Source organism: Manacus vitellinus, unplaced genomic scaffold, assembly GCF_001715985.3.
Source record: "Manacus vitellinus isolate BGI_N305 unplaced genomic scaffold, ASM171598v3 scaffold_15_pilon, whole genome shotgun sequence".
Taxonomy (NCBI): domain Eukaryota; kingdom Metazoa; phylum Chordata; class Aves; order Passeriformes; family Pipridae; genus Manacus; species Manacus vitellinus.
The window spans coordinates 1,145,609-1,157,940 of NW_021939122.1; the positions used below are offsets into that span (position 1 = coordinate 1,145,609).

Sequence of the window (12,332 nt, forward strand, 5' to 3'; positions counted from 1 at the left end):
AGTTACTTTTACTTCTCTCATTGTAATGTTTCCTTGTTTTAAAAATAGGTTCTTCAAGTAACTTGCAATACAGAACAGAAAGAATTAAGATCCCTTTAACACCAAGATATCCAAGGTCCATGATGGGCTCTGACAGAGGTGAATTATTTCATAAATAATTTTAGTCACACTGTTTTCTGTATTACCAATACAAAGTCTTTGCAGTTGTTAAATCAGATGGCGCTGAAATCTAAAATGACAGTTTTATTAAGGTTTCAAAATCTGCGTTTTGCCACAGAAATGTTAAAAAAACCAAAAAAAAACTTTCTAATGAAACTTGTTTTTTCTGTTAGTTGACTAGAGTACATGGCACACTAAGTAAAAGTGCAGACAAAAAGTAAGAGTAAGCATTGCTTACTCTTATGTATGAGTATCTTTTATAGTTGTACTTTCTTCTAGAATGATACCTTGAAAGTTTTAACAGTGAAATGACCTGCATTTTTTCATTCTTTAAGTATATTATTTTCTTACTATTACATCACTGATTGTAAATTATATTTTGAAATGCAGTGAAAATATTTCAGTACTTCACTCAAAACTGCTTGGTGGAGACTATTTAAAGACATGATACAAACAGTGGTTGGAATGCTGTAGAATTAAGGGTTTGCTGACAAGCAATTGGCAACTCCTCGCTGCCATGACTGCTCAGATGTTCTGTAGCCTTAAAGTACTGTATGCAGTGCTTTTCCTAACTGGGCAAGTATAATTCTTAAAAATGGTTTTCATTTGTGGTTAGTAATTTGAGGTTTATTTTCTCTCGCTTTTCAGAGGAAGCAAACTGTTTGTGTCAGGGCATTTGTTCAGTAGATTACTTAGGGAGGGTACAACCAGGGTAAGGATGCAAAGTCATGTCAAGCTGGTTTGAAATTTCAGAGCTTTCCTGTCTCTGTGTATGATTCATGCTGGATGCTAGGGTTCTGTTATTTTTTTGAATAATATATCTCCTATGAAAAGGGAAGAGCTGCACATAAATATTTTATTTGAAAATAAACCTACATATTAAATTTTTATTTTACTTCTCCTTTCCTGTTTTTTTATTATTTTTCTTTAACTTTGCCTTACTAAGTCTTTTTAGACATGCTTATGGTGTAGCTTGTCTGTAACCTTGTCTCCTGTTGAGAATGGCAGTAGCTGTATGCACACTTAGAGAGGACAGATTTAACACGTAGTCATGAAGGACAGTAAATTTGCACTGTCTGAAATTAGTTACCTGGTCTCCCTAAGCTCCTTGCATGACTAATAGAACTAGTGAACAGTCAGTCCTCTTTCTTGTCTCACATGGGTGTGGTGTGTTTCACTGTGTCTGTGTAGATCTGCAAACAGTGACAGATACAGGATACTAAAACTCAACTGTTGACTTTTCTTAGGCTCCTTGTCACACTCTGAATGTAGCAGTCCCAGCTTGATAACTCCTCCCCAGTCACCTCTTAACTTGGAAACATCTTCCTTCGCCAGCAGCCAGTCTCAGAACTCTCTTTCTACACTACCTAGGATTTCCATTAGCCCAGTATCTATTGGAGAACGTAGGAAAGATAGGTAAGGTCCCTGCCTTTTTTGGTTTTAATACAAATGTATCTGAGGAAATTTTGTGTGTTTATTAAGCTGAAGGAACGTGAAAATTTAATTTAAATTACAAATATGTAGGTGCAGAGGTACGTCTCAGGTCCTGTTTGTCAATGTATTTATTTTCTTTACAAAGTATGTAAGAGAACTTTTTGTGGATTTTTAAAATAAGTGATTCCATAAAGGTTTTGTTTCTTCTGTGTCTAAACTGAAATACACTCCTTCAGCTGAACTACCTCAGATGTGCTCTGGAAATCTAAACAAAATTAAGACTTAGTAATATCTGATAACTAAATATCAGGTGCCTTAGCATTGCAGAATATGTGCTCTAACCACTGTGCCTTGATTCAATGTAGCCAGATAACATGAAAAATTAAGGACGTAACTGTGGAAGAACATATCCACCTGTACAGATGCAGTTTTACTATCTTGACTGATCCCTTTGGCTGTACCTGGACCACTGCTAGTAGCAGCATTAAGTATATGTGTAACTGCCTGCAGAATTTGAATCTGACTTGATGGTTTTCTTAAAAACATGTGCTTTGTGTTTTAATGACTGCCTGTATCTCATGGTGAGCCTTTTCAAGATACATTGTTTATGGTATCAGTCTTGGACATCTGTTTTCAGTTTATCACGATCTGGCTAAACTGAATATATGAAAGTCTGTACAAATTCAAAACATAGAACAGTAAGATACAAATTTGGATCAGGTATTTATTTACAATAAGGCAGCTGAATGCCATTCTGGCAGTATAAAGGAGCTATGATATGTTGGAATAGATTACATTTATGTGGACTTCAAGACCCCATTGTATACTTAATTTACGTAAAAGCACTGGTCATAAAAAATGTGAATGATAAAGTAGTAAGGATATTCTGTATTCTGACTTTTCTGGTAGTAATAAAAAGTTATCCACAAAATGCTATATAAAACTTTTGTCTCGTTTAAAGAATTTGTGATTAAGTTATTGTAGTAATTCTAGAATGTCTTATGTACAAAGGAAAGTGTTTCTTTGAAAGGAAATGTAAAGAGGTTTTTGTGAATTTTCATTCTTTCTTACTTCAGTGTGACTTTTTTACTACATATACTCAGTGTGTTCTTTTATAAATGTTCCTCTAATTGTCACTTGCAAATTCAAAGTCAGATGTCTTTTCTCTTTCACATGACTGATGATTAGTGTTCAGCTGAACAAGCTGGGGTTTTGACACCCCTATATCTTTGTGTCTTTGAGCTCAAGATACATCTTCTGGTCTCTGGGAAATAACAAATTTCTATCAATGTTGATCAGATGATTGAAGTTCCAGGTTCCAACCCCATTGCTCTTGCCATGCTTATGTACAAACCATACTCTAGAGTGACTTTCTGAAAAGACTATACTTCTAAGGTTTACTTGTGGGTTTAAAAAAAAACAACAAAACCAAACCAAAAAAACTAACAAACACAAAGTGTTCTTAATTTAGGAAAGTAGGTACTTAAATCTATGCTAAGACAATGTCTGAAGATGTCTACATAGTATTTTAAATGGTTTTTTTTTGTCTTATAATCTTTCTATTCCCCACAAAATACAAATAACTCACTTGGCCTTTCCCCAGATAAAATTAATAATAATACAGATTAAAAAAATAAATCAATATTTCTGTTTGTCCTGTTGATTTTAATTTAAATGAAAATTAAAAGTTCTGATCAATTAAGACTTTTGCTCTAATCAGTGTTTAGTGATTCTGGCAGACAGTCTAAATATTATAGAAAAGTGTGCTTCACTTGATTTTAATAACACTGCTTACCAAGTAAGACACCTTTTTAATGTTATCATTCTTTTTTTCTTTATTATTGATTCTCTACTACATGCATAGTTATCTTTCATTTTGTATTTACTGGAATTCTAAGATAGGATCCTGTGTAATTTGTATTGTTTTGATTCCTTCTTATTCCAATCCAAAGCAAACAAGCTGAAGATGGGTGGGGTAGATGGAAGAGCAGAAAGGTACAATAAACAAAATCCAGAAAGATGTAATTTTAGTTTTTAATGAGATAGTATGCCTTGATAAGTTTTGTGACATTAAGAATCTTCATATAACATCATGGCTTACATGCTCATAATGAGTGAAAAAAAATAAAGTTCATAAATTCTCGTTTTCTGTGAGTTATTGGAGTTTAGCTATTTTAGGCTACAAGCAAAAAAATATGAGCTTCAGCAATAAGTAAATCTTATCTTCACTGCATTGATAGATGTAGTGCTCAGTGCTCAGACAAGTGCTGAGGGCATTACCTGTAACAGTGATATGACTGTGTCAAAGAGTTACCTTTGTGTCAGCAACCAGTCTTTATCATATCTGCGTTCATAAGCTGGGAAACTATTATTAAGGCTACCAGATGGATACCTTCAAAGACTGTGGCAACATGCATAATTATGAAACAATGTCCCCTTCACTCTACCCCCAGCCCCACATTCTATTCTTCCCAAAAATACATTTCCTCAGCCTGGTTCACATTAGTGGAAGTGAATAAAGTCCAGTTAACTTTTCTGGTCTCTGAACAGCACAATAAAATAGTTTAGGCAGTTGGCACAATTTAGAGAATGTCTATGATATAATGAAATGTTAGGAAAGAAAATATTCAAATTAATGCATGTCAAATGCATTATAGTGGTACTAAAATAAAAAATACACCACACATGATGCCCAAGCTGTTTCATTCACAGTGAACTCAACTGTTAATATCTGGTGATGCCTCTTGCTGTGCAGACGTTATTAAGTTTATAGTAGTATAAACCAGGACTTTTTAGAAGGCTACTGTTTCTTTATAAATGGCATGAATGGACCAGCCCTGTTTGTACAGGTGGATACATCCCAAATATGGGGGGAGGAAAGAGGACTGTATCCGAGTTTTCTTTTGTATAAGCCATTTTCTTATTATACTTACTAGTGTCTTACTGCTGTTTGTCTTGTTCTAAGTGTTCTTGTCTTCTCAAATCTTCTACATCTTTCAGATATCTGTTCCGTAATAGGTCTTTTCTGAGAATCCCTGTGGCTCCTAGGCCTAGGTTCTCATCACTAAGGAGTTTGAGGTTGGCCTGATCTAAGGTTGTCCTTCTCGAGCAGTATTGCGCACTTTGTGCTTTTTTTACATGTTTGGATAATTGCCCTGAGGAGAATTTGCATGGTAATTGTAATGCTACCATGCAAACTGCTGTCTTAATGGCTTGAGTTTGCAACTGCTTAATTTTCATTACTAATTTATGTTTTCCAGCTTACAAATATGAAATATGATATTTGTGCATTGTTGTCCTTTGGTTTGCCACCTTATTATTCATTATGTTTATTTTCACTGGCAATGAAGACTCCCAACATTTTTATTTGTAACATACCTTTCTGGAATATGGTTTGTAAATGACATATTATATACAGTGTTTCAATTACTTTCATATAATATGCATTTGGAAGCTTTTTTCCTGCCAACTTCATGACCATACGATTTATAATTCATATTTGCCATAATTTTTAGAGCAGTCATGTACCTGGTATACATTTACTTCTGCCACTGTACATTGCATGGTGTTAAAGGAATGCATTTAAGACATTTGACAGTAGTGGGTTTTTTTTAAGTACCTGTTTAAACCTATTTTACTGTTACAGTTCAGACAGACATAAAGTATTGCATGTATTTGGACATTTGTGATGGTTTGAGTGCAACTGTTTCCAAATCACTTTTAACTATCTCCTTTAAAAGGCCCTACATGGAAGAGCCACGTCATGTTAAAGTGCAGAAGGGTTCTGAGCCACTAGGAATTTCCATTGTGAGCGGAGAAAATGGTGGAATATTTGTCTCTAAAGTGACAGGTGGGAGCATTGCCCATCAAGCTGGCCTTGAGTATGGTGATCAGTTACTAGAGGTAATTGTTTGCTTACTATTCCTATGGCTTAATGAATCAATTGTTATGACTGCAACCATAACTGTCTTCCCCAAAACATTATGTTGTGAAAGCTTGTGAGATGTAGAGAACAGTACTCTGTATTGTAATGTTCCATAACTGTGATTGTTGTAACTTTTTTCAGGCTTTATCATAAAAATACTGTCTTTTGATGGTAGATCTACATTCCATTTTATATAGATGTAATTAATTTTTAAGCAAGCTAGTTTCAGTACTTAAAACAATATAGTCTCAACACCATACTCTGCCTGGTAAGGTGAGTAAATATTCCAGCAACTGGCTTTTACCGAGTTTCATGCTGCTGTTGCTGTGCCATATCCTTAGCTGAGACACCGAATTAAAAAGTTACTCAGGTAGGCTCAGTCATGTTGTTGCCTAGGGTATTAGATAAACACATGGAGTAGCATCTTGTAAAGTACAGAGCTGCTTTGTAAATGTTAGATCATGTTAAAGCATCTTCTATTGCACAGTGTGTTTATGATGCTAAAATAGACCTGAGTAGATCTGAATTTATCTTTAAATTCTGAATATACTCAGAGTTGTGATCTGAATCAACTTCTGTTTAATCAGTGATATCAAATTATAGCACAACTCAGAATGCATGTCTTTTAACAATGCAAAGATTATTAAATTCATGGTCAGGTTACCAAACATTTTAAAATTATTGTGATTCCTTCCAAGCAGTAAACTCTAGGAATCATAATATAGCTACGTTTTCATTGTCCTATTTACTCCTGTGGAAATAAGTCAGCATTTAGACATGAAACTAATTAGAACACTGAAAGAATGATTTTGCTAGTTTTCATTAGAAAGCTTGACATCCTGGCTTGTGCAATTTTTCCATAGTTTAATGGAATAAATTTGAGGAATGCTACAGAGCAACAGGCTCGACTAATCATTGGGCAGCAGTGCGACACCATCACTATTCTGGCTCAGTACAACCCACATATGTATCAGCTTGGCAATCATTCACGATCAAGGTAAGGCTGCCTAGACTTGGAAAAAAGACAGCTCTCCTGTCCATGCAATTATTTAGCCAACTTCTGTACATGTAATATGTTTGCAAACGTGAGCACGTTTCTGGTGATGAGAAGTGTAATTGCTTAGAAAAGTAATGTGTGAATATGTGCCTGTCAAAAACAAAAGAAAAATGCTCGATGCATCTAACTACATTTTCTCTTTTATTTGGGCATAATCCTTAAATATACTAAACTAAAACCCAGGATGACTTCTTCCTTGAATTGTGACATTGTAGTACTTGAAATCTTTTTTATTCTTTTTTTCATAACTGGAATTTCCATAAGCTAATTAGAGAAGGCATATGACTTAGTGAAATTACCCATCCTGTTTTGATGCATGATTACACTTTGAAACAGAGCTTTATCTTTCTCTTAGACTTAGAGTGGCATGCTGGTTTGGGTTTTTTCACCCTTAATTTAAAATTGATTTACAGCCAAATTAAAAATTGAGTGGAAAACATTTGGCATTAGCCCACCAGTCTTTTATTCTGTCATTTTTCCCCTCACAGTTCTCGCCTAGAACCTGTGAGTAATCATTCCACCCCTCAAGGCAGTGGAGCTGCAACACCTGACAATCATTCCGTGATCGATACTGTGAGTGAACAGGATGAAGGAACAATGACACCGCCATCCAAACAAACCACTCCAACTACAAGTCCTCGAAATTCCTTAAGGTAGAGAGCAAAACTTTTCTCTTAAAGGAAAATAAACGGTCAGAGTGGATGTGGAGGGTATTAAAAAACAAAGTTGACTTTTGTGAATGCTGTGTCTGGTTGAAATAAGCCAGCAGGCAAGTTAAGTAGACCCCAGGATAAAAGTACATGTTTTCAGACAGTTTCTGAAAGATGGGATCTGTTAGTGAAGAAAGTTTACTACAAGAAGGGTTTAGTTGAAACGGTGATGTTTGTCATGTAAGATTGTGTCTGTAGGTGACCTATTCTGAATAATATTTATGTAAATATATATTATTCAGATGACTAGTTGATTGTATGCAATGCAAATTTTTAAATTCTAGTATACATGTTATTTCTTTCTGTCACAAGGGGCCCTGTGGACACAAACAAAAGGACTCCTGAACCTAGAACTGTTGTTGTTAAAAAATCCCAAGTCGATCTTGGGATTCAGATATGTGGTGGAAACCTGTATGGAATATTTGTCTCAGATGTAGATGATGATAGCCCAGCAAAAGGACCTGATGGACTAGTCTTGGGTGACATGATCCTTGAGGTAAGCTCTTAAGAAAAGTGTGCAGCATACTGACAAAGTGGCTGGGATAGTCTAAAGAGGGAGGTACCAAGTGCTGTACTGTCCCACAGTGGGAAATGTTCTGTGAATCTTTAGTTCCTGCCCCAAAACTGGGTAAGAATGATGAGAATGTATAACCCACATTTTGGCTGCAACACATGAGAAGCGGATGATGTGGACCTGGAGAATTATCACTGTTGATGGCACAAGATGCCTGAAAGTTTGAAGGACTCACGTATGACCACTTGGAATTATAAACATCTCCTCCCTTCATCTAAATAGGAGTCTTTGAATCCAATTGCTGTACATAGGGAAAGGCAAGGATATGAAAGATATTGCAAAACAGAGAATAATAATAATCTTATTACTGTGAAATTCTAATGAGACTTTAGGGAAAACCATATCATGTGTCTTTGACTCTGCTTTCTGCATCTGAATATTCATTTACTTGTCAGGACTGCTAAGATGATAAACACATATGTATTTATGAGCTTTTCAGATGCAACTGAGTACTGAGACTCTCCCATTGCACCTCTACTACCGAGATGGAGATTTTGCTTTGTGATCATGTTTATGACTTCCTTCAGACCACTTGCTTTTCCTAAAAATATTAAATTTTTTTCAGTGTGAATTTTACAATTTTCAGCTTACACTTGGAAAACTTTTTCAAGAAGTGCAGGCACTCTCACTGTGCATGTCTGCTGTGTGCACTTCAGTTTTTGTTTTCCAATGTAATGTCTCAGTCTCCTGCTAGACATCTTAAGGTGCAAACTGTACTAGAGTTAAGTGACAAGATTTACTTGTATATAGAGCCTACCAGTGAGAAAAACGAAGTAATTTTGCATGTTTTTCAAGCTCACCTGGTTTTATTGCTTGTTAAGATACAATTTCACACCCAGGGGTTTCTGTTTTGTGTTTTGCAGTATGGGTCCATTGATATGCGAAATAAAACAGCAGAAGAAGCTTATCTTGAAATGTTGAAACCTGGAGAAAACATCAAAATAAAGACTCAATACAGAATAGAAGAGTTTAATAAAATAAAAGAGCTTCCTGGAGATGGATTCTACATCAGGTATTTGAGCATGACTGGTAATGACAGCATAAGGCTGTTAGGATAGTGTGCTGACCACCACGAGATAGGTGGTACATCAGTTCTGCCACATTTTTTAAAATTTGAAGTTTACCCATTTGTCCTAACTAGTCTTTGGTGGTGAGGACACAATCTGTCTTATAGTAAGTCTGCATGTTTTGCTGTAAACTTGTTTGTTCTTGAAATGTAGAACGTGCCACTGATCTGTTAACTTTTCAAAAAAGGTATGTGTGTTCTTCCCTTGAGTTGATGGAGACCGGTTGTAGAGCCTATTTATGTCTTCCTTTCCAGAGCACTTTATGACCGTCTGGCAGAGGTGGAACAGGATTTAAGCTTTAAAAAGGATGACATTTTGTATGTGGATGATACTCTACCACAGGGAAATTTTGGTTGCTGGATGGCTTGGCAGCTAGATGAGAATGCTCAGAAGCTGGAAAGAGGACAGATTCCAAGTAAATATATGTAAGTAACCTCGGTTACAGTATTTATCTTTAAAAAGTATTTGCCTTTAAAAGTCCGACTAGAGAGATGTGATTTAAAATATTTGTTTGCTTCTGTTCTTTCTGGGAGATAGTAGTTCTTAGATATCACTTTAAGTATGCATATTTTAATAACATTGAATTAACTATATTGTTATGTGGCCAAAATATTTGTGATGATATAAAATCAGACTGCACAAAACTGTTATTTTGTATTGCTAATGAATTATTTGTGAGGATGAGCATAACATGCAGCTCCACAGAAAGAATGGGATCTTCACTTCTATGCGAGGCTGCCTTTATTGGCAAATAGGTGCATACTACCACTTCTGCCCTTGAGAATTTTGCCCTACCTGTATCAGAGTGATCACCCTCTTTGCCATTCTGCTATTTACAAGAATTCTGAGGAAATTGTGGCAGTGTGAAGTTTTCGGATGCTTTTTATTTGGTTTATGTTATTGTTTGTTTTGGATTGAGTTTCTATGATGATACTCAGGCCAAGGCTTGAGAGAAGCATTTCATTTTTCATGTCCCAAAAGCAGCAGTGATACTGTCAAAAAAATTTAAAAATATAAGTTTAAATACCATCCATTTGGTCTGTCTCATTATAGGATGGATCAGGAATTCTACAGGAGACACAGCATGTCTGAGGCTAAAGATGAAAACAGTTCATCTAAGACATTGTCAGCAGCAGCACGGAGGTCATTCTTCAGAAGAAAGCATAAACACAAGCGAAGTGGTTCCAAAGATGGAAAAGATTTACTGGCTCTTGATACAATCAGTACAGACTCAATTCCTTTCTTGGATGGCAAGTACCTTTGTTACACTTGGGAGGCAGTTCCTTTCCTTCTCTTTCATTTTTAATCAACTGCAGCACAACACAACAAATAATGTTACTTTCTGGTTGCTCTGAATACAAATGGTGATTATTACTTTTAATAACATGGTTTTTTCTATTAAATTACAAGCCAGAGTGTTTCAAAATAATTTTTTGGTAGTTTATTCCTAGACCTATTGGCATACTATTTCATTTGGAGAGGGAGATTCTTTTTGAAGCATAGTTTTGATCTTCCTTTCAATTATTTTATTTCTGTCCAGGTTGCTTAGTCTAGAGAGAAATTCTGCACATCATTCAAAAAAATCTACACTTCTATTTCTTCACTCCTTTACAAAAATCATGTTGATTGCAATGCTTACGTCTTTTTAAGAGCTCGACAAGTCAAGCCAGAGACACCAAATATTGTGTATTGTTTACACGTTCCAGGATGATTGGTTTTAGTCTGTATGAAGGTGGGGAGTTCAATTTTTCTAATGGAACACCAGGTTCAATTAGAAAAATGTCTATTTTAAGCCATTAAGTGGAAAAATTGCAATAATGACTGAACACTTTTTGTACTTGTCAAGGCCTTTAGCCCTTGCAAGGGAGATGTTCTCATAATTACTTTTAGGGTGCTTCTGCTTATTTGAGGAATTCCAGGAAAATAATTTATACTTCTACAAGTAAATCTCTTCTGTGTGTGTAGATTCTGCAAGTTTGGCATATCAGCGTGTTCAGAAAGTGGACTGTACTTCTCCTAGGCCTGTCCTTATTCTAGGACCTTTAATTGATGCTGTGAAAGACATGTTGATCAAAGAATGCCCGGGAAAGTTTCGTAGATGTCCTCTTGGTAAGTATGCAAATATAACCAATTTATTCATGCCTGGAATACATGACAGTAACCTCTATATAAATTAACTAAATGATAAAACCAAAATGGATAAAACTCCCAAGAATCTGAATTTGCAGACAGTGTTTTTTCTTAGCTTTGTTCTGTGCCTAAGGAATAGTAATGATGAAGGTGGATCTCTTTTGGTTCTATGAAACAGAGGTTATGAAAGCTTCCCAGCAAGCCATTGAACGAGGTGTGAAGGATTGTCTGTTTATTGATTATAAACGGAGGAGTGGACATTTTGATGTGACAACTGTAGCCTCAATAAAAGAGATAACAGAAAAGGTGAGTCAATTTTAATGCTGTAGTTCTTTGTACAGTTTACAATATGAAGTCAGACTATGTTGGGGGGTGGAAATTAACTTATTATTGCCATCTATTAAGACATTTAGGGAATTCTTCCCCAGGCCACTGAATAAAATAAAACTTACCTCACTTTGGCATGTAACTGTTTAAAGATTATTTTATGCAAACTCACCTTTATAGAAACTAGAAATGTCCACGTTTTTCTACAGTATTATTTAATAAAGTTAGAAATCATTGTCTTAAATTCCACCCTCTACCCTCGCCAAACAAGGATTTAATTTTTTTTAACTATTCAGTTTAATGCAGTCGTATAGAAATAAACATCCTAATAATCCTGGAGATAGATATTACCTTAAGTCTGCACATTCCTTACAGTTTCCAATCAAACCACACAGAAAGTCCTATTAACACTTGTGTTTGCTTATGATTTTTGAAAGAGAAAATTAATAGGAGTGTTTAAACTTGACAAAATATATATTGCATATATTTCAGTTTTAGTTTTCATTTCATTAGTTCTTCAACTACTTTTTTTTCTATCAATGCATGCTTTTGGTATTATGAATGGAATTTCTTGCAGTTTTTCATCTTCTGTCTTTTGTTATAAATCCTTTGGGTACAAATTGCTCGATAGTGCCAAGGTGGTAAATGAATAGCCAAATTCTGTTGGGTTGCTATGATTTAAGTAGGGGGAGAAATGGGGTATTTGCATGTGTGCTTGTGCTCTTTAACTGAATGAGTGTTTTGCATTTACATTTGATCTTAGGATTGTCATTGTCTGCTTGACATCGCTCCTCATGCCATCGAACGGCTCCACAGTGTTCATATCTACCCTATTGTAATTTTTATTCGCTACAAAAATGCTAAACAAATCAAGTAAGTCTGTGAGGGGTGTAGTTCAGGGATGTTTATTTTAGCTTAAAATAAGCTTGTTTTACCTTTATTGTTTATT

General features: G+C 35.4%; 1 protein-coding gene across 4 annotated transcripts in view; it reads left to right on the top strand.

Annotated features, from left to right (window-relative positions):
* Positions 1–12,332, top strand: part of DLG5 (discs large MAGUK scaffold protein 5) — a 62,956-nt gene that overhangs the window by 44,561 nt on the left and 6,063 nt on the right. For 2 of the 4 annotated variants that reach the window (XM_029958490.1, XM_029958491.1), the window contains exons 19-31: positions 49–138; positions 1,407–1,575; positions 4,594–4,671; positions 5,334–5,496; positions 6,382–6,515; positions 7,064–7,228; positions 7,598–7,781; positions 8,723–8,871; positions 9,181–9,351; positions 9,980–10,176; positions 10,892–11,035; positions 11,235–11,362; positions 12,147–12,256. In XM_029958490.1, coding sequence (XP_029814350.1) covers positions 49–138; positions 1,407–1,575; positions 4,594–4,671; positions 5,334–5,496; positions 6,382–6,515; positions 7,064–7,228; positions 7,598–7,781; positions 8,723–8,871; positions 9,181–9,351; positions 9,980–10,176; positions 10,892–11,035; positions 11,235–11,362; positions 12,147–12,256 — 1,882 coding nt within the window. The remainder of the gene's footprint in view (positions 1–48; positions 139–1,406; positions 1,576–4,593; positions 4,672–5,333; positions 5,497–6,381; positions 6,516–7,063; positions 7,229–7,597; positions 7,782–8,722; positions 8,872–9,180; positions 9,352–9,979; positions 10,177–10,891; positions 11,036–11,234; positions 11,363–12,146; positions 12,257–12,332) is intronic. The other 2 variants (XM_018068966.2, XM_018068967.2) reach the window with 1 other exon arrangement.